The sequence below is a fragment of the Sorex fumeus genome, unplaced genomic scaffold (genome assembly GCF_029834395.1).
Source record: "Sorex fumeus unplaced genomic scaffold, SorFum_2.1 ptg000044l, whole genome shotgun sequence".
In the NCBI taxonomy this organism is placed as follows: domain Eukaryota; kingdom Metazoa; phylum Chordata; class Mammalia; order Eulipotyphla; family Soricidae; genus Sorex; species Sorex fumeus.
Window position 1 is genome coordinate 2,814,919 of NW_026606101.1, and position 25,431 is coordinate 2,840,349.

The following is a 25,431-nucleotide window of genomic DNA, read 5'->3' on the forward strand; positions in this document are numbered from 1 at the left end:
ATTCAAGAATTACTCCTGGCGGTGCTCAGGAGACCATATGGGATGCCGGGGATCGAACCAGGGTTGGCTTCATGCAAGGCAAACGCCCTACCCGCGGTGCTATCACTCCCGTGCCATCTTTCTTTCTTTCTTTCTTTCTTTCTTTCTTTCTTTTTTGAGGGGGGGAGAGGCACACCCAGTGGTGGTCAGGGTTTACTTCTGGCTCTCCTGGATCACTCTGGATCCCAGGGTTTACTCCTGGGATCACTCTGGAGGGCTTGGGGGACCACATGGGTTGACAGGGATGAAACCCAGATTGGCTGTGTGCAAGCGAACACCCTACTCATTGCACTATCACTCGGGCAAACACCCTACTCATTGCACTATCACTCGGACCCCATGTCTTATCTTCTTCGAGCTTTATCTTTTCCATCCCACCAGCACAGATTACATTTGGGATTTCCAACAAACCTTGGAGGGAAGATGGTTCAAAGGGCTCAAGCATTCGCTTTCCCTGTGGAAACCCCAGGTAACGTCCCAGCACCACCAGGTGCCATCCCCAAGCACCCAGCTGGGGGCATATCCCGAGCACTCTAGGTGTGGCCCAAAGACAATAAAAACAACAACAACAACAACAACAGCCACAGCAACAACAGCCAAACAAAGACGGCTCCCCAGTTCCTGCCCATTCCTGTGAATTCAGAAGACCAAGGGCTGGGGTCATGGTGAGTGACCAGCCTGGGCCTAGGCACTGTCGCTGAGATGCGATGGTCTCTCTAGCTTGCCCCCCACCCCCAGGGACAACCCAGGATCTAGGACAAAGAGGATTTTGTGATCCCACACACCAGGTTGGGAGCCTAGCTCTGTCTGCCCCAGCCCCACCCTGGAAAGTGGGGATAACAGGGCCACTCACTGCCTTGTACCATGCCAGGGGCTATTCAGAGACACACTTTCCTGGGCTCAGGGGGACACCAGAGGCACTGAGACCCCCGAGACAGGGTGAGTATGGTCCCAGAGGAGCACCCCGGGCAGGGCACGTCCAACGATTATGAACAATGTAGCCCAGAGAAGGACACATGGGGAATGGTCAGCAGCAGGAGCCACTACCCATGGGCATGGAGGAGCAGGCGGATGGTCTTGCTCTGATCCCTGGCGCCCACCTGTGTCCCTGGGTCTCTTGCGGACCTGGGCTGGGGACACTTTCCAAGGGAAGGACCATCTGGCTTCTTTGTCTTTGGGCCCCAGGTCCCAGCGCATAGCAGACTGCTCCACAACTAGGAAGGACACACGAGGCCAGGGAGGTGGCCTGGGGTCCACCTCCAGCCTGAGCACTACTGTGTGTGGCCCCCGCAAAAGCAAAAGCCAACCGAGAAACAAAGGGCACAGAAGCTGTAGCGTCAAGGCCAAGGTGAGGGCCAAGGTGAGGCTTGAGCACAGAGATCACTCTGGACAAGAACTGAGTGTTGAAAGCAGGTAAAGGGATACACATGATAACCGTTCAGCATCTGTAACGCAAGCCATAATGCCTAAAAGGAAAGACAGAAAGAAGAGAGAGAGAAGAGAGAGAAATGAGAGAGAAGGAAAGTACCTGCCATAAAGGAAGGCTGGGGTGGGACCTGGTTTTGGGGGGGGAGGGAAACTGAGGACACTGGTGCTGGGAAATGACACTGGTGGAGGGATGGGTGTTGGAACATTGTATGACTGAAACCCCATCATGAGCAGCTTTGTAATGCTCTATCTCACGGTGGTTCAATAAAAACTAAATAAATTTCTTTTTTTAAAAAACATGGGTGGAAGCTCCTGACGTCCTGAAGATTTGACGACACACCAAGAGCTACAGGGTGGGAGGAGAAACCACCCAGGCATACTCAGATGGGAAAGCTTTGTGGGGGGCAGAAATAGCTCAGAGGACCAAGCGCAGGTTGGCACTGCATCTGGGCCCCTGAGCACCGCTGGGAGCAACTCCTGAGCACAGAGACAAGAGTAGTACCTGAGCACCTCCAGGTATGGGCTAAAAACGAAACAAGCTAAAAAGCGTAGGAGGAGCTAGAGAGTTAGGACAGAATAGGTAAGGCATCAGCCTTCCACGCGGCCGACCTGGTTGTCCCCAGCACCTTGTACGTTTACCCGAGCTCCAACAGAGTGATCCTTGAGCACAAAGCCAAGAGTAAGCCCTCAGCACCACCAAGTATGGCCCCAAGCACAAAAACAAACCCAAAAGAACTTAGGCTGGGAAAGGACTTTCTAGGCCTAAAATTGAATGGACAAAGAGACTGTCTTTCTTGATTACAACATCATTTATAAGAAAATTAAAATGACAATACAGTCCATTGAGGGGGGATTGGTTAAATAAATCAGCATCTCCTGCTACGGAATACTATGCAGTCACCAAAAAGATCAACATTTATTGATCTGGAAAGTGACTGAAATTGCTTGTAGGGTTATGGGATGTGTGTGTGTGTGTGTGTGTGTGTGTGTGTGTGTGTGTGTGCAGAGAACAATGGGCCTCACACATGCAAGGTAAGTGTTCTACTCTGAGCCACTTTCCCAGCCCACCCATATTGCTGAGTAAATGTTAAACGTGCTAGTGTGTCAGAAAGCACTGACACCAGTGCACAGAAGCTAGAAGTATGTGACTGTCACGGGGAAAGTGTGGAGATGAAAATCCTTCGGTTCTCTGTGTTTTCCTTTCATCCCACAGCTTTCTCTAGACTCTGCCTACCTTTGAGACCTAAGCCCTCTGCGTCAGACTGGGCAAGCGATCCTAACTTACAGAAGGGAACTGCACTGTCACTGAAGGAGGTAAGTGATCATGGAAGGGCCCCAGGGCCAGCCCTCAGTGAGGCTTCACACAGAGCTTCCTTGAGTCAGGACTGGAAGGCAGGGCAGGATTGGGTGTGAAGAGGAAAGAGGCAGGGAGTCACACCCAGAGGTGCTCAGGGGACCCTCTGTAGTGCAGGGGATGGAAGTGGGGTCTGCCACAGGCCAGGGAAGTGCCTTAACCCCTGTACTATCTGTCTAGAAGTCCTCCCCTTTTCTCACTCTCTCTCTCTCTTTTTTTTAATCATGTGGTATGGGCAGGAGCAATAGCACAGCAGGTAGGGCGTTTGCCTTGCACGCAGCCACCATGGTCGACCCAAGTTCGATTCCTCCGCCCCTCTCGGAGAGCCCGGCAAGCTACCGAGAGTATCTTGCCCACCCGGCAGAGCCTGGCAAGCTACCCGTGATGTATTTGATACGCCAAACACAGTAACAACAAAGTCTCACAACGGAGACATTACTGGGCCCGCTCCAGCAAATCGATGAACAACCGGAGGACAGTGACAGTGACAGTGGTATGGGCAGGAGCAATAGCACAGAGGTAGGGCGTTTGCCTTGCATGCAGCCACCATGGCCGACCCGAGTTCGATCCTTCCGCCCCTCTCGGAGAGCCCGGCAAGCTACCGAGAGTATCTCGCCTGCACGGCAGAGCCTGGCAAGCTACCCGTGATGTATTCAATATGCCAAACACGGTAACAAGTCTCACAATGTTACTGGGCCCGGGAGGACAGTGACAGTGACAGTGACCATGTGGTATCTAACACACACGGGCTTCCTTGCACAGCCTTCCACATCAGCCCGACAGCCAAACATTCTGTTTGCCACCTGCACTCCTAGCTCCAACCTTACCATGCCAGCCGCCCTTTTAGGCAGAGGTGCCAGGACAAGGAACCAGCGCGATTGTCCCTGCATTCTCCGTCCCAAGTTTAGCAGGAGGCAGAATGTGAGTGGTGGCTGGAAGGGGGGCACAGAGATATATAGGGACAGAGTGGGGGTGACAGAGGACTCTGGACCAGATTTGGCGTCAGGTGCTGGAAGGAGGTTCTTGGGTGTGACCATGTCACCCCAAGCGTGCAATAAGAAAGCAGCTCCCCAAGCCTGGCTCACTCACCCAGAGCACTGAGCAACAAGCACCACAGTATTGCTGGGCAGGTGAGCGGGTAGGTGAGAGGAGCTGCAGGGCAGGTGGGCGGAGCTGCGGGACAGGTGGGAGGAGCTGTGGAGCAGATGGGCGGGGCTGCGGGGCTGGTGGGCGGGGCTGTAGGGAGGTGGGTGGGACTATGGGGCAGGTGAGCTGAGCTGTGGAGAAGGTGGGTGGGACTGTGGGGTAGGTGGGAAGGGCTGTGGGGCTGATGGGCGGGACTGCGAGGCTGGTGGGCGGGGCTGTAGAGTAGATGGGCGGGGCTTCGGGGGCTGGTGGGCAGGGCTGCGGGGCTGGTGGGTGGGACTGTGGAGCAGATGGGCGGGGCTGTGGGGCTGGTGGGTAGGGCTGCGGGGCTGGTGGGTGGGACTGTGGAGCAGATGGGCGGGGCTGTGGGGCTGATGGGCGGGGCTGTGGGGCTGGTGGGCGGGGCTGTAGAGCAGATGGACGGGGCTGCGGGGCTGGTGGGCGGGGCTTCGGGGCAGGTACAACGCCTGGCAGCGTGGGAACCGTGACACAGCGCCCCCAGCAGGCGGGAATCCATCACTGCCTTCTGCTCTGCATGGGTCTTAGGACCCAGAGACCTCAGTCAGACAGGGCAGGGTGCCCAGCACTAGAGCCCTCCTGCCCCCCTCCTTCCGGGGTGCAGCTGGGGAGCAACGGTGCGCTTGAGGGGACTCAGCATTTTTCAGTCATATTTTCACTTCTCTGGTCCTGAGGCAGCTCGAGCCTCTGGTTGGAAACAGAGAGAAATGACTCAGTTTCCTGTACAGGAGCGTAGCCTTTCTGGAGAGATTCTGGTATTCATGCTTAGGCTCCGGGCCAGAGATGTCACGCGTCCACCCCAGAGTGTGGACTAGGCCAGCTAGGCTAGCATCCCGGTCTCCACGCACCCACCTACCCACACACACATGAGCCACCCCCACTGTGGGGTCTCTGGGTCACGCATCAGCTTGCAGTGGGACCAGTCGTGTGCCCAGTACCATGGACATGGACGAGGACTCTCACTCGCCCTGACCACAGCCACCTGGGCAGTTCACCCTCGTCTCAACCTCACACCACCTGCCCCACCCAAGCTCTCATTTTCCAGATGAAGAAACCAAGACTGAAAGCAATGAACAGGTGCTTCTGTTTTCCCATCTTTGAGTACACACACGAACCCCGGCTCGACTTGGGCTGAATCTGGGGCAGGGAGAGGGCTCACAGGTAGAGGGGCTGGGCCCCGAGTTCGATCCCTGGCGTGACACAGTGCTCCAGCACCTCTGGGTGTGGCCAGGCCTGAGTGCTGAGTGCTCAGTCCCAGCAGTGCTCCTCATGCCCGGAGCACTGTTTGGGAGGCCCTATGTCAATAAACCCTAAAATAAGACCGACAGAATGGAGGCCTTTGCGGGAGGCAGGTGAGTGCGAGTAGCACCCACCCCCGGCCCAGGCTGCGTCTCCCGCCCTCCTGCGCACCCGCTGACGTGCTCTCTGACAGAGCAACCTTAATAGTAACTGACTAATTTTAAACCCTGTGATTACCAGGCTGATTTCCATGGAACCTTCCTTTCACGGCACCAGAACCTCTCACGCGCGGTAATTGCCAAGTTCAATTTTAGCTCTGTCATCGCCACCGCCAGCGCCCGCCAAGGCGCTGCCTCCTCGCCAGGTAAGCGGGTAATCAAGTCGGCTCTGCCGCTGCCTTTCACAATATTGTGATGCCCCCGTCAGCACCTGTAAGCGCTGAGAGGTGCGAGCGCCTATTAAACCACTCGCACCCAGCCTGCGGGGGGGCGGGGGGCGCAGTCACACTCAGGGCTGCAGGCTACTTAGTCCCCCCAACGCCCCTCACGCCGGCCACCACGGGGCGGGGCCAGGCCACACACCCCAGAAGCGAGCCCTGCCTCCCTCATCCTCCGCAGCATCCCCCCTCCTCCTCCAACTCTCCCCAAGCCCCCTCCCATGCCTGCCTCGAACCTCAGCCCAACGGGAGCCAGCTCGGCCCCTTTGGCACAGCCCGAGAGACGTGCCAGCAGGCCAGAGCCCTGCGGGGCAGCTGACGGGGACTCGTGTCCCGTTGAGTCCCCATCGGTCCCGCTCCCTCGTCAGGAGGCCAGGCTACAGGGCAGCATCCATGGGGTGGGGGTAGCCCAAGGGGGAAGCACATGCCTGCAGTGCAAGGTACTGACTGGATTCAGTCCGGCACAGGAGGGGGGGGACGGGGAGGGAGGATGAAGGAAGAGGGTGCAGAGAGGAGGGAGGGAGGAAGAGGAGACAGGGGGCTGATAGGGAAAGAGGAGCATGGGGAAGGGGGAGGGAGAGGGGGCGGGGGTGGGAGGGAGAGAGAGAGGGGATGGGGAGAGGAAGGAGGGAGGGAGGAGGGAGAGAGGAAGGAGGGAGGAGGGGAAGAGGAAGGAGGGAGGAGGGAGAGAGTAAAGAAGGAGGAGGGTGGGAGGAGAGATGGAGGAAGGAGGGAAGGATGAGGGAAGAGGGAAGGAGGGAGGAAGAAGGGAGGAAGGAGGGAGAGAGAGGAAGAGAGGAAGGGAAGAAAGGGAGGGTGGAGGGAGGGAGGAGGGAGGGAGGAGGGGGAGAGGAAGGAAGGAAAAAGGAAGAGTGGAGGAAGAGAGGAGGGAGTAAGGAGGGAAGAGGGAGGGAGGTGGGGGTGGAAGGAGGGAGGAGGGAGGGAGGGAGGAGGGAGCACTCTCTCCCCAGGCCTTGGCCAGCGCTATTCTCTGGCCCATGAGGCAGCTGCCGTGTGGGCAGGTCAGAGGCCCTGTAAGCTTGTACACTACTTGGGACCCCAGGGGCACCAGGGGCAGCCCGAGCTGGCCCGCTGGAGGGCAGGAGGCCACAGGAAGGGCTGGACATAAACAATCTGCCACCCCCGCCGGCCCCCTGCCCCCAGAGGAGTGGCAGAGACTCCCGCCCGCCTGCTCAGCTGCTGATCCGATGGCAGAGCCTGACCGCCATGTGCACGGCGACTCACAGCTCACTGCCAGGCAACACCCTGGCCTGGGCAGGGTCCAGATGAGAACCTGAGAGCCCCCCAGGCGGTGGGCGCAGTGGGGGAGGTGGGTGCTGGGCTGCCTTTGAGCCCTGACGCCGCATGGCCGTGTGGAGCCTGCGCCAAGCCTGCCCCTCTCTGCAGTGACCGGGACATCCTGAGTCTCAACAGGGACACGGGAGAAGGCTGAGCGCCTGCGTCATGGGAAGCGGTAATGCAGGGGACAGGCCTCCGCAGCCGGCCCTTCCGGGTCCTCTGCCCTGACAGGCTAGGCCGAGGCAGGCGACCGTGGCTCGGAGCTCGGGCTGTGTGGGGGTGTGGCAGGGGACAACGGCGTGTAGCCAGGCAGGCACCTGTGAGGCTTCAGTAAGACTCGGGCACCGAGACCAGCACCCCGACACCACCACTCCGCAGGGCACTCGCTGGGCTGTACAGCAGCACCCGGTCCAGCAGCTGAGCTGTGACCGGAGCTTAGGAGGGGCTGGAGGAGGGTGACCTTGAAGACAGGAGGGGCTGGACGCTTCCCGAGAGATCCCAGACCGGCGGGCAAAGTGGGGCACTGGACTCACCTTTACAAACTCCACGGCCCACCCCAGCCCACCTCTTCCCCGGGAGTCATTACTGGGGCCTCCCTTCCTCTGGCCTCCAGGTACTGGCTTCCAGCCCGTGCTCGGCCACCTGCCAGGCAGGCTGCTGGGTCATCACCTGGGCAGTCACCGGACTTAGCCACATAGGGGTGCCCCTTTTGCCAGGAAGCCCTCCATGAATGCTTGCAGGCCTCAGAGATTCTCTCTGTCTCTCCTGGTCTGTCTCTGCATCTCTGTTACCACGTGTGTGTGTGTGTGTGTGTCTGTGTGTGTGTGTACAACCCCACACTCCCTGAGTCCCCAGGCCCATCACCACCTAAGGGCAGGACCCCAGGCCAGCCATGACAAAGAGAAGTTGACCCCCGACCCCCGGTCTCAGCAGCATCCAAACAAGACCCCAGACCCATTGCCACCCCGTCCCACCCCCAGGCACACTCTGGGGCCAGGTGACAGGTGACTCGCAGGACCTCACCCAAACCTCTTTCTGGGGAGTCCCCTCCCACCCCCCATGGCTGCGAGGGCTGGTGCCCACAGCTGCCCCCTCCTGGGCAGGACTCGGGACGGGTCAAGGCCCAGATCTGACAACTAACCCCAGGACGGCGGCTACTCACCGGCTTCCTATCAGTGGCAACAGTGGACACAGCACTGCCACTACTGCCCAGGGACCCCCAGGGACCCCCACTCCCGCTCCCACTGATGAGCGAGCATTCCAGTGTCACCTCCATGAAGTGTCCTCCCTGTCTGGTTGAGACGCCACCAATCCTGTGCCCTCCGCAGCCACCAGAATCATTTGCCAAACACACCAAGTCATGCCTGAGTTCCTCGGCATTCCCGGAAGCCTTGGCGTCTTCCTCCTGCATGCAGGGCATTCCCGGGACACCCCGGGGAGATGTCGGAAAGAGGGGTGGGTGCTGGGGGGATCTGCTCAGGGAAGGGAGCGGTAGCCCCTCTTATACCACCCGCCCCTGCCCCCCACCCCCGGGGAGTAAGCCCCCCATGCCCCTCCAAGGGGCTGTGCATGACCTTTGCAGGACTAAATGCAGCAACACGTGCTCCGGCGAGCGGACCCCAGGGCCCGCCCCGAGCAGCAATAATCCAGATGTGTGTTTGGACAGGAGACACGCGGCCCGGCTCGGTCAACTCTGCCTGTCGCCCGACGGGGGAAGCGCTTCACCTTTCGCTAATCGCCCTAATTCATTTTTTATTACGAACTTCCCTGTTTTCTGTTTGCCGTCTGATTGAAAATATTACCAAAGGCATTTAGACAGCACCGGCGCACGCCACCACGGCAAACATGCCTCCTGTTATTGAAATCTGCATTAATATACATATAATTCCCTGATCACAAAGACCTCAGGGGCCCCAGAGCCGGCCCACCTTGAACACAGATTTGGCTGGAGGAACAGGCCCGGAAGAAGGTTTTTCCAAAGATACTAAGGCGGCCTGGGAGGCTGTGAGGAATGGGCACTGTCGGGAGGGCACAAGGCCCATGAGCTGGCACAGGCTTTGCACCAAAAGGGCTGGGCCCATCCCCAAGCCCCAAACCCAGACCCAGACCCAGGTCCAGCCCCGGCTCCCAGCCCCAGCCCCAGCCCGGAACTCCATCCCTGGGCTCCATCCCCAGGATCCATCCCTGGACCTCATCCCTGGGTTCCATCCCTGCACCTCATCCCTGTGGTCCATCCCCAGGCTCCATCCCTGGACCTCATCCCCGGGTTCCGTCCCCAGGCTTCATCCCTGGGCTCCATCCTTGAGGTTCATCCCCAGGCTCCCTCCCCAGTACCCATCACTGGATTCCCCAGCAGTTCTGCCAACAGAAGTGGGTCCTGTGTAACCCACAAAAGGATCGCCGTGAAGCCAGAATGTTTCCTCTGCGCCTCCCAACCAGTGTGACCAGTGACTTTTGTCTTGGGATGGTGAATGTCTTCAATATCCAAGGAAAACACCCCAGCTAAGCACCCCAGCCAGCAGGCAGGCAGGCAGGCGGGCGGGGCGGGAGGGCAGGGCCTCCTTTCAGATAAATAAGACAAAGCAGCCCATGACCGACTGTGTGGGCTAAAAGACTGTCCTGCAGAATGCTGGCGGGGGGGTGGAGGAGGGTATAGGGGGGTGGCTTATTGGTAATGCTGAGCCATTAGGAAAATGCAATCACGTGCATCGCTAGTACAGTAAGACATAATCCACGCCCGCACACACACTCAGTGTCCGTCCAAGGAGAGGTGGGCCGAGGCGGAATGGAGCAGAGCAAACGTGGCCTGGCAAGGCAGCCCCTGCACAACCAGGTCTGCTGGGCCTTGTCTAGAACGAACCCCAGGGATGGAGTGAGTGGGCCACAACCCTCGTCTGCTAGAATGCACAGGGACCGGGGTTCGAGCCCCAACACAGCCCCCCAAGCACCACCAGGTGTAACCTTGGGAACCCTCAGCCCCATGGAGGAAGTCCCCCCTCCACACACACAAAATAAGAAAATAAACATAAAATCAAAGCCTGCCTCTCCTGCACCCCCACACTGAGCTGGAAATGGTCACAGTGAACCGAGCCGGGGGCTCCCCGAAGCTTCGGCTGTCCCCACATGTCCTAGTGCCAGTTTGCAGATGAGGAAACTGAAGCCCAGATCTGAGTGGCCTCCGGAAGCACCCGGCAGTGCTCAGGGCTCACTCCTGGCTCTGCTCTCAGCAATCACACCTGCTTGGGGGACCCTACGGGATCGGATCCAACCCGGGTCAGCTGCGTGCAAAGCAAATGCCCTACCCGCTGTGCTACTGCTCAGGCCCTCCGGCTTCATCTGTTTTTATTTTTATTTTTTTTTATTTAGGCACCGTGACTTACAGTACTGACAATGATAAGGTTTCATGCATCACACATTCCAGAAGCAAGCACACCCTCCACCAGCGTGTCCATCTCCCTCCACCACTGTCCCTGTGTCATCTGCCACCCCCAACCCGCCTCTAATGCCCTCACCCCTCTAATCCCGGCTTCCTCTGAAGGTCAGAAACTGCAATCTCCTCACACTCTCCTCTTTACACTCTCCTCCTCCCCTTACCCTTCCACATGCTGTTCCTTCTGCCTGGATCGCTTTCCCTCCTTCTGTCTGGCTGATTTGACTTCGAGGACCAGCAATGCCCCCTCCTCTGGGAAGCTCTCCCTGGCAATCCCAGCCTGACCTGCACCCTTTCAAAATCGTTCTTGTTTGCCTGTCTCTCTAAGAAGACAGTGACTCCTCAATAATCAGGTCTTTACTGACCGCTCATGGCCGGCACTGACCACAGAGCCCTGCCTATAGCCGACAGCGAATGTTCTTTTTTTGGGAGGAGGGCGGCTCACACCCATTGATGTTGAGGGCTTGCTCCTGGCTCTGCACTCAGGAACTACCCCTGGAGGTGCTTAGGGGACCATGTGGGATGCTGGGAATCGAATCCGGGTCGGTCGCGTGCAAGGCCCAACCGGCTGTGCTATCGCTATCGTTCCAGCCCAACAGCGAATGTTCTTTGGCTGAAGGAATGTATGAATGAACAAACTCTTAATAAGTTTGCCAACCCAGGAGTGGGTCCAAGACAGCAGGACTTCAAAGTCTACCCATTGGCCAGAGTCTGTGTGGCTCCTTTGACAGATAAGCCTTCGATGTGTCCACGCACGTGAGGATGGCAAGCATGTGAGAGCCTCAGGCAGCCAGCCGGAAAGGACACCAAGGCACTCGCCTTCAGGGTCAGCAGGACCACAGGCTAGCCAGGCCCTCTTCCCCTCGCGGGGCAACGCCACTTTTGTTAACTGGCTTCATTTACTCACCCAGAAATCTGATGCAAGAACCGAGAGGATGCAGCTATGAGGAACTCCTTGCAAAGCGACACCTGACACTAAGTGCACGAGACTGGCAGGAACCATAAATAAATGATATATATCCTCTAAAAATCCTGCTCTAGGTTTCGCTAAGTGTGGTGACTCCTCTGGGGTGTGTGTGTGTGTGTGTGTGTGTGTGTGTGTGTGTGTGTGATGCCAGGGCCTCAGACATACATGACAAGTAAACGAGTGCTGAGCCACAGGCTCGACTCTTCAGTGTGGAGACTCCCAACTGACAAGTCCTTAGAACGACTCTGAAGTTGTTATGAGAGTTGTGGGTCTGGGGCCAGAGAGGTGGCTCAATGGGTAGAGCACATGCATTGCATCCAGCTTCCATCTTGGACACTGCCTGGTCTCCCAAGCTCCTCCATGAGTGATTCCCAAACACTGAGGCAGAAGTAGCCCCTGAGCACTGCAAAGTGTGACCCCCCCCTCCATTTTTTTGTTTTTTAATGTGGGTCCTATACAGAAGAAAGCTGAGAAGCCAAGGCGGCTTCCAGAACACTCCAGGTGAGCCCTGACCCTGTGCACCTGTATAACCTGTGGGTAGCAGAGCACAGGGCTGGGGAAAGAGCTTCCAAAAGGAGACCCGGCTGTCCAGTGGCTGACTGCAGAGGCTACAGCTGACTGTCCGGATCATGAGCCTGAAGGAGCTGCCATAAGTGGCCCAACGGCTCTGAGATCATGGCCGAGAGTTGCTTCTGGAACATTCCGTTGAACCGTAGAGAGTCCCCGTGCCAGGAACCAGAGTGACAGCCCGGTGGGGAGGGCATTTGCCTTGCCCGTGTCCTACCTGGGCTCGACCCCAGGCTTCCTCTATGGTGTCAGGAGCACCTTTAGTAGGTGAGAACATTGAGACCTAAATCAGCTTCTTTGGGTCCCACCTGGTGATGTTTAAGGGTTACTCTGCACTCAGGAATTATTCCTGGCAGTGCTCGGGGGACCACACATATGGGATGCCGGGGATCAAACCCAAATTGGCCGCATGCAAGGCAAAACGCTCTACCCACTGTACAATCGCTCCAGCCCACTGAGACCCAGATTGTTCTAGCAAAGCAGTCGAGATGCTTCCAGATCTGTGTTTTCTGCTTCTCACCTGTGGTCTCTGGGGTGGCTAGCAGGCACCTCCTATGTGGGTTGGAGGGGCCCGTGGGATTTCACTGTTCCTGCCTTGGCTCTTCTGGGGAGCAGGTGCTCCCCCCTGGGCCTCCTGTCTTGGTTTTCAGCCTTAAACTTCATTTGCTGAATCAAATGCCTGCATGTGACAGTTAATTAAAACGTGCTCATCTCAAAGCTGGGCCTCGTTTGCAGGAATGATTTAGAGACTTGTTGGAAGCGAATCCGGCTCAGCAGCACAACCCAGGTCAGTCTTGCACACACGCTCCACCGTTCCTTTGGCTGTTGAGACTTGAACTCCTCTTGATCATGTGGAGGTGGGACTGGGCCCACATCCCTGTATCCTCTGCACTCTTCCCTCAGCATGTGTTGGGTGTACCCCACATAAGTTAAGGAGACCCCCCCACTCTCCCTTCTCTACCCTGTCAGTCCACGGGAGCCTGGCTTCTACCTTTGTTCTTATGAAGACTTACCGACATAGCATGGCTAGGTGAGTTTAAAAACTCGGAATAACTTGAGCCACTCTAGACTCCACTTATAAAATAGCTTTAAACTTAAAAATATAAAATTCCAGGGGCTGGACCGATAGCATAGCAGGTAGGGAGTTTGCCTTGCACACAGCCGACCTGGGTTTGATCCCGGCATTCCCATCTGGCCCCTGGAGCCCTGCCAGGAGTAGATCCATGAGTGCAGAGCCAGGAGCAGGCCCTGAACACTGCCGGGTATGGCCCAGAAACAAAAAGAAAATAAGTAATAAGTCACTGTCACTGTCCTCCCATTGTTCATCAATTTGCTCGAGCGGGCCCAGTAACGTCTCCATTGGAGACTTTGTTGTTACTGTGTTTGGCATATCGAATACGTCACGGGGAGCTTGCCAGGCTCTGCCGTGCGGGCGAGATACTCTCGGTAGCTTGCCGGGCTCTCCGAGAGGGGCGGAGGAATCGAACTCGGGTCGGCCATGTTGGCTGCGTGCAAGGCAAACGCCCTACCGCTGTGCTATCGCTCCAACCCAAGTAATAAGTAAATAAATAAAAAATCTGTGAAAGGGGCTTTTTGTTCAAGACGACAGAGTTTCCCTTCTCTCTTCTAGGGGGCTAGAATGAGAAAGGAAGCCGACACACAGGTGTGTACTCCTCACACAGATTCGTCATTCAGATGGACGAATGGTTGGCTGGCTGCATCCGTGGGAAGTGAATGGCTCCAGGAAATCAGTTCTGGGTTTTTGAAACCCCTGAGAAAGTGCCAGTAATTAAGGAGACAGACCGACTATGTAACAGCTCAGCTCCCAGAAAACAACACAACAATTCTGGAAAAGCTATGTTCCTGGGGCTGGAGCGGTAGCACAGCGAGTAGGGCGTTTGCCTTGCATGCAGCCAACCTGGGTTCGATCCCCAGCATCCTATATGGTCCCCCGAGCACCGCCAGGAGTAATTCCTGAGGGTATGAGCCAGGAGTAACCCCTGTGCATCGCCGGGTGTGACCCAAAAAGGGAAAAAAAAGCTATGTTCCTAATTGCACCCCTAAAAATCCTAAACCTCGGAAAATTGAGGCAGTAGGGGCCCCAAGCCCTGGGCAGGGGAGACAACTGGACATCTGAGCTAGCCTGCAGCCTGAGAAGTACAACTTGGGGGTATGAGGGGTGGGGTGAGGAGGAGGAAGAAGAGAAAAAGAAGATGAAGAAGGGGGAGGGGGGAGGAGGAGGAGGTGGGAAATGTACACTGGTGAACACACGGGTGTTGGAACATTGTATAACTGAAACCCAATCATGGGCAACTTTGTAACTGTGTATCTCACGGTGATTCCATAAAAAAAATTTACAAAAGAGAAAGAAGAAAAGTATGATGTGATCATGATGATAAAGATCACTGTGACATAAGTTCAAACAGCAACACAGAGTTCTGGAAAATGAGAGAATGTTTACAGAATAGCAGAAGGAAGCATATTAGAAACGCAGTGAACTGAAGAAGGCTGAGGATTCTCCCCTCAGGATGAACTCTGGGGAGAGAATGAGAAGCAGGCAGTGGGAGAGAGGCAAAGAGGGACCCCCACTCTCCTGCATATTCTAATCTGTCTCCGTGCATTTCGCAAGCAACAAAATCAATGTGAGAAAAAAAAAACAGAATGGCAGGAGGCAAGAGAGGGAGGGAAAAGACAGGCAAGTGACCGGAAATGGGCACCAGCTCCTGTGTCCCGCCAACAAGTGGCCCACTCATTTGCCTCTGACCTCCTTGAGAGCCAGAGCAGGTGAAGAGAGGATGCAGCGACAGTTGGGGACAGGAGCCACGGCAGATCTCCAGGCCAAAGAAAGAGCCATGGTCCCTTACCCAGGGAAGACTAGAGGCTTGTCCCTTAACCCTCAGAGCCTGTTCTGGAACCTTCCCTCACCAGGAACACGTGTGCCCCTCAGCGAGAACTCTGGGACAGTCCCCTAGAAGGTGGGGCATCTCCTCAAACAAAAACAAACACTGTCTTCCCTGTTGTTCATTGATTTGTTCCAGCGGGCCCAGTAATGTCTCCATTTTGAGACTTGTTACTGTGTTTGGCATATCGAATATGTCACAGGGAGCTTGCCAGGCTTTGCTGCGCGGGCGAGATACTCTTGGTAACTTGCTGGGCTCTCTGAGAGGGGCGGAGGAATCGAACCCGGCTCGCTCGGCCCAGCTGGCTGCGCGCAAGGCAAACGCCCTACCGCTGTGCTATAATGCTGAGGAAACAACACTGAGGGGGCATCTCCTCGGGTCTCAGAAATCTCCACAGGCCTTCACTGAGGAAGGGGCTACTCTGCTCTTGCTCACGGCCTGACGCACAAGAGTCTTCAGAGAATGGCTGGGGTCTCTGACACTCCTCAGCCGGCGTCTCCTGACTTCCAGACACCCAGAGGAAAACTAGTTCCCCCCCCTCCAAAAGGACATGGCAACACTCTCCCCTTTCTATACCTTCATGCCCCCTCCCCCCATCCCGGTTTCTGGGAGGATCAGTGGCCAGGCCCAGATCTGCCCCCCAACCCTGGAAACTGTTCTCTGTCCAGGCCCTCCTGAGACCAGAGAACTCCCTCCACTCTGTCACTGGAAGAGGCAAGAATCAAGCCAGGCAACCCCTGTCTCTGAGCGCGACAATTCCCGGGAGCCAGCCCAGCCCCCGTGGAAGGTTCTCGCCAAAGTGAGGGAGATGCTCCCCATGACCTCTAGGGGGCAGAAGAAGACAGGCGTCTCGGGGACACCTGGCCAGGTCGGAGCCTGAAGCCACCTGCCCTGAGCCAGAAATAATACATCCTCCTATCTCAAGACAAAGTGGGTTGGGGAGGGGGAGTCCTCCCACATTCTCGCCGACAGAAATCCTGAAACTGCTTTTTTTTCCGAAGAGCTGAAAGTTCTCAGCCCCTCGTAGACCCGCTGAGTCAGGGCCTCTGGGTAGGACACCCAGCAGGACACCCAGTGTCAGCCTTCTAACTGGGGGTCTGATGGCACCCCTGGCCTCCCAGGGAAAACCAAACACAAGCCACTCAGCTTTCCTGGTCGGCAGAACCCCCTGTGCCGACAAGGTCTGAGGAAGCAAATTGAGACTTCCCAATCGTGGCCCAGCCTGGTGCCAGCTACCCAAAAGGCAACACCCCCGAACCACCCTCCCAGGCACCTGGGACTAGCTGCCCCCTCGGCCTATGATGGGTCGAGAGATAACAGTGCGGGGAGTGCGCTTGCCTTGCAGGCTGCCAACCTGGGTTCGATTCCCGGCACCCCATGTGGTCCCTTGAGCACCAGAAGGAATTCCTGAGTGCAGAGCCAGGAGGACAGGAGCATCACCGGGTGTGCCCGCAAAACAAAAACAAAAAGAATGCCCTCCCCCCTTCACTCCCCTGTGCCCCTCCCTCACCCCCAGCCCACCCCCACTCCTCCTCACCCCACCCCCAACCCCTCTTTCCTGTAAGACTCTGCCGCAGGGGCGCTGTCATTTCCCCAAACACAGTTCTGTTTCATTATGACTCTGCATTCTGGGCCTGGAGATGACAGATTTGCGTGGCCTTTCATCTTGCAGCGAGTCTCCGATTGCTCCCCAGAGCCTTCAGGCCAGCGCGGGCTCCCCGGCACGCAGCAAGGGACTTGCCCAAACCCCTTCACCGGTGGAGGGGCCTCACGTGTGCACGTGTGTGTCCGCCCCCCCCTCCCCGACTGGAAACCACAAGCCTGTGACCGGAAGTCTCCCGTGCACAGCAGCAAGTTTAAGCACTGGGGTAATTGGTCGAAATTTATGATCCTGTGTTCTACAACATGCTTGCGCTAAGACGCAAATTACAATTTACCATGTCTCATTAAGCTAATAATTAGTTACCATATGTTTTTACCGCTGCTCTCACTCCACGCTGGGGGTGGGGGGGGAATTGCCATAGAGGTTTTTGGGTCCGTGTAAATGAGATCTGATTAGCACTGTGGCCTCGTGAGGGAGTCGGGGGGGGGGGGGCGCTGCAGGATAAAACCCCTACAGCCGGCACAGGTCCCTGCTTGCCTTCCTGCACCAGTCGGTGGAGAGCAGGATTCTCGGGCGGGGAGGATGCCAGGGATCAGTGGCACAGGCCAGGGAGGTTATCACAACCTGTGGAGTGCATGCAACACCCCCCCCCCGGGAGCAATTCTAGTCTTGGGGCCACAATGCCAGATTAGGAGCCGGAGGCAGGGATGCTGCTCTAAATCACAGAGAACATTCGTATCTGCCCCTTGCATCTGAGGTGCAACCTAAGGGAAGTCCTTAGCCCCGGCCTGAGAAAGGCCTTCACCTCAGACTAAGGAAGGCCTTCACCCAGGCCTGAGGAAGGCTTCACTCCAGCCTGAGGAGGGCCTTAATCCCGGCTTGAGGAAAGCTTCACCCCAGACTGAGAAAGGCCTTCACCCTGGCGTGAAGAAGTCCTTCACCCCAGCCTAAGGAAGGCCTTCACCCTAGTCTGAGGAAGGCCTTCATCTCGGCCAAAGAAAGACCTTTGTGTCAGACTCAGGAAGGTCTTAGCCCCAGCCCGAGAAAGGCCTTCACCTCTGCCTGAGAAAAGTCTTTGCCCCAGCCTGAGGAAAGCCTTAGTCCTAGCCTGAGGACGGCCTTAATACCAGCCTGAGAAGACGTTTCTCTCCCTCTTATCAGGCAGGACAACAGAGCCAGTGAGCTGTCAGGGGGGTACACATGAGGTCACAAGGGCCCTGGTGGATGGTACAGCTGCCGTCTGAGTCTGTCCTCTCAGCCTGCTAAGTCGCCCTTTCCTCCCACACAGATTCAAGATGGAAACACAAAGGCCCAAAGGACACCAGCCCATGCAGAATCCGGAGCATCCCAGTCCCAGGCCTCCTCAAAGCAAAAGTCCCAGGAAACCAGCTCTGGGGCCAAGGCCTGGAAGTGCCTCTTCTGGCCGGTGCTGAGACAGGGAATCCTCAGACTGAAGTCTCGAGGCTTGCACGGGATGAAAGGGGTCCCTGACGGGGCTGGGCACAGCAGACACAAGAGCCCGATTCCTCCCGGCAGCCCCGCCTGGACTGTGTCCCTCTGGGTCCCCATGTCCCTTCTGCCACTGAGGGAGGAGACTGAAGTACAGGGAGGTGGCTGCTGGTGAGGGCAGGCTTCCCTCCCATGCGCCTGCAGTTCCCAAACTTGCTGTTATCTTCGTCAGCCCTGACACTACCCAGGCTGGCGGCCCCACGGCAGGGAGACCTGGGGGCTGCTCGTTCTGTGGTCCTTCCTCCAGGCCCCACCAGGTCCTAAGCCCCTGCCCTGCTCCTCACCAAGTGCTCATCACCAAGTCTGCAGGTTCCAAGAGCCAAAGGATGACGCTCAGTTCCTCAAGCCCCGTGACAGTGGGGTCATTCATTCATTCATTTATTTATTCTGTAGCTATTTGCCAGCTCTTTACGGAGAATGGGCCCAGCTCCACAAAGCCTACAGGCCTGCACCCCACAAAGCAGCATCCCCTTCTTCCTGCTGCCCCTGACCCTCCAGTCGGGGGAGACGATGTGCCCAGCGTTTCTCTCACTCTCTGCCCACCCTCCAGGCTAGCCTGTGGCAGAGGAAAGCATGCCCTTGCCATCACCCAGCCCCCAGAGAAGGACACAGAGGCCCAGAGAAAGACCCCGCCCTGCTCCCCAAAGCGTCAGACAGAGGGAGGGGCCGCGTCCGAAGGGTGGGGGGGAGGGAGGGTGGGCTGGCCTGCCCCTCCCGGCCCGGCACTGAGAGGGCACAGAAAGGGGATCCCAGAAGCCCCTTTCAGGCTGGCATTAGGGAGGAATTTGAAGGAGTGAGAAAGAAGAGAGAGAAAAGAAAGAAGAGATTTGGGGATGGAGCGATAATACAGCAGGTAGGGCATTTGCCTTGCAAGCGGCGATCTGGGTTCAATCCCCGGCATCCCATATGGTCCCCCAAGCACCGCCAGGAGTAATTCCTGAATGCAGAGCCAGGAGTAACCCCTGAGCATCGCTGGGTGTGACCCCCCCAAAAAAAAATAAGGAAAGAGATTCTATTGAGATGGGGCATCCCCTGTCCTAGGCCTGGCTCCTTCCGCCTGGCCCTGATCGCCCCCCTCCCTCCAGCCGTCTGTGTCCTGGCAGAAAGAAGAGACAACCCCCAACCCTCGCTGGGGTGCCAAGCAGGCCACACTTCTGTCCTCCTCACAGGGAGACCCATTCACCCATTCCGGAACTCAGCAGACGTGGTCCCATCGTGGGGGGAACTGCACCCCGAGCTGTGGGCACCCACTCTCCACACTGGCACACACTGAGTAATTCTGGGCCAGGCACGGTGCCAGGGGCTGTCTGTGCCACAAAGCCCTGGAGACGACCAAACCCTCGGCAGGCAGTGCTGAGCACTGGGCCAGCAGCTCTCACCTGGGAGCTCATTAGACATGCAAATTCTCGGGCCCCCAGCCCAGAACAATTGAATTCAAATCTCTGGGGGCTGAATCTTCAACCTGTTTGCTGAATCTTGCCAGATGATTCTTCATGTGTTCATAAATTTCAGAAACGGGAGCTGGAGATTGTACAGTGGGTAAGGTGCTGGCCTGGCACGTGGGCTGGGGTGGGTTCCATCCCGGGCACCACATATGGTCCCCCAAGCCCCACCGGGAGTGGTCCCTGAGCCAGGAAGAAGCCCTGAGCACCTCTGGCCACCAAATGAACAAACAGTATTTGGAGAAATGTTGGTTGGGACCAAGCATTTCTCAACCAGGGGCCATACCCCACCCCACCCCCCATGGGCCCCTTGGATATTCCAGGTGAAAACAGGTGGAAACTGCATCAGAGAGGGACCACTGAGACTAGAGGGTCAAAGAGTTGGATTGAGGGGGCCCACAGGAAGGAAACAAGTTGGAAGGGGGCCACAGGAAGGAAAAAAGGTTAAAAAACACTGGTCTAGACCACAAGGCCTTCCCCAACCTCACAATTTAAAACTGCAAGTCAGCCCCAATCTTGGCAACCCTGTTCTCTTCTACTTCTTTGTTCTCCGGAGCTGCCTGGCCATCAGTGCCACCACCATATAGTTCGCCTACATGTCCTTCATTTCCTGTTCCAGAGGGTGGCAACTGAAGTCACTGTTGTTCACGGTGGTAGCATCGATGGCTGAGCACAGCTGTCCAGCATCTAAGAGGCGCTCCTGTCCGTGGCCTGAGAGAGTCACGTTCTACGACTCCATCCCTGCAGCTCCAGTGCTGGGGAAGCTGGGAGGAAAGAGAGCAAGCCAGGGAGTACTGCCTGCAGAAAACGGTACCCAGGCAGGCTTTAAAGGGGGCTTGCATCAGGGATGAAAGCTGCTTAGAATACAGAGATGCAGATCCTGTCTTACTGGTGCAGGTCCCTGGTGGTGATACTGCCCCTCTCTGAGGATTGCAGGTATGTGCCAAGAACTGTACCAGCTACATCACCTCACTCGGCCCTTGAAACTCAGAGGCAAGCAATTTTGTCCAGAAGAGGGCAGTAAGGCACAGCTATAGTACACACCACACACACACACACACACACACACACACACACACACACACACACGGAAAAATCTTGGCTAAGACTATTCATAGCGGCCTTTTGGCTAATGGCCCCAATCTTGAAAACAAACCTAAGTTCCCATCATCTGGTGAAAAAGATAAGGCAACTGTCCGATACTTCATAAATGGAATATTACTGAGCAATGGAACAAACCAGTTATGTACACAACATGGATCACTAGCTTGACAAGGAAGACTAAAGATACAAAAATACACATGCTGCATATGAGAGTCCAGAATTTAAACACTGATTCTGAACTGAAGGCACCGATCGTAGAAATCCTTTAGAAATTGCAGGAAGAGGAACTTGCTGGAAAGGATCATGAGAGAACTTTCCAGGTCATGGAAACGTCCCATATCTGCACCGAGAGAGTTGCTACCAAGATTATAGAATGGGAAGCTTAAGACTTGCGTTTTAAATGGTGGTGGGAAGGTGTAATGGTGTTTGGATGGGTGTTGAAATATTGAATGTAATCAATTATTGTGAACAATTTATGAAAACTAAAATTTTAAAAAAGACTTGCATTTTACCAGGTTTTTTAATTGAAAGTCTATGGTTTACAGTGCTTTTAATAATAGTTTCTCGTGCACATAATTCTAACACCACATTCATCATGAGTGTACCCCTTCCTCTCCCCAGGGTTCCTAGGACCCTCCCTCCCCATCCCCCAACTCACTTGTGTGGATCAGTTTTCCCACAACATTGTCTTTGGACCTTTGTTTCAGATTTACATTTTATTGTACATAAGTCTATATCTCAGGAGAACATAGTAAGTGAAAAAAAGAAAATCGTCTGTCCCAGGTCGCAAAGCCACAACTGGAGACTGACTGAATCCGGGTGTGCCAATGTGCCACAGTGGGCAGGGAGCCTTGGGCAACCCCCGCCCCCACCCACAAAGGGCCTGGACTAGATGCAAATGAAGGGACTTTTAACAACTCGAACCCACAAATCAAGACAGACTTGCCAGGAGAACAGAGACACACCAGTGTGCGGGGGGGTCAGGAAAGGGGTTTGGGTCTCTGCGGTGTTCTTCACTTGCTATGGAACCACTCCCGTGACTCAGTTTCCCTTTCCATGACGCAAAGAAGGAGGGACTCCTGCATGGTTCCCAGCCTAGGACCAGAAATCCTAGAGGTCACCAGGCCACAAACCCCTGTGCTCATCTGACACGGTTATCACGTGAAGGAATACCTCGAGCCAGGTAAGCTATTTCTCAGACGCTCGTTAATATGCTGGTGATTAATAAAAATGCGTGTCCCTTTCAGAGCAGAAATGAAAGCCGAACAGCTTTTTGTCACTGTGTATTTTCTCAGACAAAAGATACCAAAAGAACAGCCACTGCTCACGACTTGGGTTGAAAGAGGCTGAAATCTCTGTGTGCAGGATTGCTAAGGGGACAGTCGCCAAGGGAACGGTCGCCAGGGGCCCTTCCAGGTCAACTGCCCCGAGGTTCTCTGGCATGTCCAGGGTAAACTCGCCCTTGTGTTTCTCAGGCCTGGATCCCTGTGGGTTGAGGCCTCTTGTCAGGACCCTGGGGTGGGGGGAAGGGACTGACCCCCACCCTCACCCCACAGGTAGGCAGCGCCTGGGTTCTGCATTCTAGTCGAGGGGCACTAGGTGTTTTCGCTGTGGCACCACGTGCCTCAGTTTCCCCTGCAGTTCTGCGAGTGACCGAGTGGAAGGATGGTCACTTGGGTGTTTCCCTCCCCAATCCTTCACCATGGTCAGCTCATGCTCTCCCCCGCTCCAAGCCCTTAGTAGCGCTGAGGGAACTGTCCACTTTAGATGGGCTCCCGGGCAGCAAGGAAGCTGCCCTGCCCTCCAAGCCCAAGGCCTGAGCTTCCTTTCTGGGCTTGGAGTGGGGGGAGGGGGGACCTGCCACACCTTTCCCTCCGGCCAGGATGCGCGGGAGCGCCCACAGAAGCTGGAACCCTGGTTTCTCTCTCTCTCCCTGCGCAGTTCCCCTAGGCCAGGACCGAGGTGCTGAGTCAGAGCTTTCCGAGCCTCAGAATTAAAACAGGGGCCTCCTCCGGCGGCTGGACCCCCAGGCTTCTAACCCGAAGTCCCACTCTGCCCACTTCACAGAGACCCCACCACAACCCAGAGAAGCATCCGGGGCTAAGAGGCACCCCCCACCCCCCATCCCTGCCCAAGGCAGACTGTGAGGCACAAAGAACCTCACCCTCCCCACCACCAAACGTGCCCCCCAACCAGAGGCTGGAACCAGGCCAACTTCATATTTGAAAAAAAAAGAAAAAAAGAAAAAAAAAACAGAGCCAAGGGCAGAAGATGGAGCCAGTGCCCCACGCCAGCCTTCCTCCCGCTCAAGACGCCGCGCTCGCTACTTTTAATCAATTTTCCCTCCACCAGCCAGGGAGCAGCGGGAGAACCTGCCTTCTCCACCGCGGGCTTCCAACTTTGCGGGTCTCCGGACAAAAGAGCTGCAGCACCCCCACTCCCCAGAGGAAAAGCGCGCCGGCCGCCACCGCCCCACTCCCCGCACCCCGGCTCAGGCCGCCCCCCGGGCCCGGGGGCGCCCCAGATCTCAGCCCCGGAGGAATCTACGGCGCGCTCCGATCCCCTCCAAGTCCAGAAGCCGCTCCCCGGGGTCCGAGGATGCGTTCAGCCAGGCCCGGCCCGGGTGGCCCCGACGGACGCCCCCTTTCCCGCAACATCCCCACACCCAGCCATTTGACAAAAAAAAAATCCCCTTCCCCCCCGGAGCGGGCTGGGGGACCCCCCGTGAGGCCCGCCGACCCCGACATCCGATGCGCACTCACCACGCAGCGCCAGCGAAGCCGCGCGTCTGCGCCAGGGCCGCGGGGAAGCCCACGCGCGCGGCTCAATCCGGGCTCCGCGTGACGAAAAGCCGCGCTCGGCTCCGGCCCGGCCCGGACGGACGCGCAGAAGCCGCGGGGCGCACGGGGCGTCTGAGCCCCGAACTAAGTTGGAAAGTTCCCTCGGCGCAGAAAGAGGGGCAAGAAGCCGACGGCGCCGCGGTTCCCAGCCGTCCCGGGCTGTGTTGGGGGGGGTCCGCACCGGGAGCCGGAACAGACGACTTGGGGTGCGGGGTTCCCCGCGCGCAGTGGGACGCAGGAGGAGACCTGGATGGGGATGGGAACGGCGGTCGCGGCGGAATAAAAGAGGGGGTGGGGTGGGTGGGAGGTCGCTGTCTTTCACTGCAGCCCGGGCCTTGCAGGGACGCCGGCTCACGGGGCCCAGGAGGTGGGGGGACAGCCCTCGATTGGCCGCTGCCAACTCGGAATCCGAAGCCCCGCCGGGCAGTGACGGCCAATTAGTGAGCGGCCCGAGCAGCGCGCGCCGCGGTGCCGGGAACTTAAAAACCCCGACGCGCGCGTGTGGCCGGCCCGGTGGGGGGAGGGGCGGGCCGGAGACTGGGCGGGGGAGGGGGGGGACCTTCTGCGGGACATCGAGCGAGTCCGAGGGTCTCCGCGGCGCGCTGGACCGCGCGCCCCAGGGTGCCCCGGCGTGAGTCCCCCCACCCCACCCCGGCGAGGGCGCGAGCGCGTGTGACTGTCGGAGCGTCTTTGTGTGCCGGGCGTGACAGCCGAGGGGGGCTGCCCACGGGGTGCCCGGCCTCGCTGGCGGGCGGCTGGGCGCCTCGTCTGCGGCAGCGTGACAGGGTGTGTGCGTGGGCGACTGATCGCGACTGGCTGTCAGAGCGCCGGGGGTGGGGGTGGGGTGCGGGGAGAGTGGGGGGTATGGGGGGTGGGGGAGCGGCGAGACGGGGCTGGAGCAGGGTGGCGCGCGCGCGCGCGCGTGTGCGTGTGCGGGTGGGTGGCCGCTGGGCCAGTCTGTCCGGAGGGCCTGGGTGAGGGTGCGTGTCACCGCGTCGCCGTCGGAAGGGCTGTCGGGGGACTTCTGCCTGGAAGCCCCACAACTCGGGCCGGGGGTATCACCTCGCGCGCGCGCGGGTGAGGTGTGCGTGGCATGTGCCCGTCGGCGGGGCCGGGCCGTGCGCCTGCCCCTGGCGCGCACACCCACGCACACACACACATGCACAAGCACACACACACGCAAGCACACCCGTGCGGCCCCGGGCCGGCCGGTGGTCCGGGAGGACGGCTGGCCCCGCGCTGCAGCCCGGGACGCGCGGGGCCCGAAGGCGCGGGCCGGCCCCGCCGCTCGCCCGCTGCCCGGCCCCCGCCTACCTTGCCGCAGTGGTAATAGTCCAGGTGCGCCAGGCCGGCCGGCTCGGACCCGGGCCGCGCGCCCACCGCGGGCGCCGAGGGGTACAGGCGGACGTCCATGGCGGGCGCGGCGGCGGCGGCGGCGGCTCCCGCGGGCAGTGCCTGGGCTGGCGGCGGGTGGGAGCCCGTGTGCGGGCGGGTGTGCGAGCGCGGGGGGCGGGCCGGGGGCGGTGCCAGGCCCCGCACCCCGCCCCCGCCCCGCCCCGCCCGCGCGCGCTATTGTTCCGGCCTCGGGAGCCGCCGAGGGCCCCGGGCGGCCGCGCGGGGGGTGCAGCTCCCGCCTCGGGGCGGGCGGACCTCCCGCGCCCTCCAGCCCCCCGGGGTGTGCCGGGGCTGCGCGCGCGGCCGGACGGCGCCTTTTGGAATGAGAGAGCCGGGAGGGCCAAGCCCCTACGACACTCCTCCCCCCAAAAGTGGGACACTTCCCCGCCCCCGCAATTTAAGGGCGCGGCGGAGCCCCCCCGCGCAGCGGGAGGTGGGGGTCGGGGGCGGACCGGGACCCTGGAGAGGGGCGCAGACCTTCCCGGGCTGGGGGGCGCCGCGGCCCAGCCTCTCTCTGGGTCTGATCCTAGATGCCCTCCCTCCGTGTCCCTCTCCGAGTCACCTCGGAGGGGGGAGGGGGCGGGGAGCACTGCGCCCAACTCTCACTTTCCGTGGGCAAACACGAGCCGAGCACCTGTGCCCACGGTGAAGGACAGGTGAGGGGGCTCCGCGACCCCAGGCGAGCCCGGGCGGAAGCCTCGGCCAGAAGGCAGGT

At 58.2% G+C, this 25,431-nt stretch overlaps 1 protein-coding gene across 2 annotated transcripts in view; it reads right to left on the reverse strand.

The window, feature by feature from the left end:
• TOX2 (TOX high mobility group box family member 2) overlaps positions 1 to 24,776 on the reverse strand; it is a 142,673-nt gene extending 117,897 nt beyond the window's left edge. For both annotated transcript variants that reach the window (XM_056121738.1, XM_056121737.1), the window contains exon 1: positions 24,636 to 24,776. In XM_056121738.1, coding sequence (XP_055977713.1) covers positions 24,636 to 24,734 — 99 coding nt within the window. In that variant the 5' untranslated portion in view covers positions 24,735 to 24,776. The remainder of the gene's footprint in view (positions 1 to 24,635) is intronic.
• Between the last annotated feature and the right edge of the window lie 655 nt (positions 24,777 to 25,431).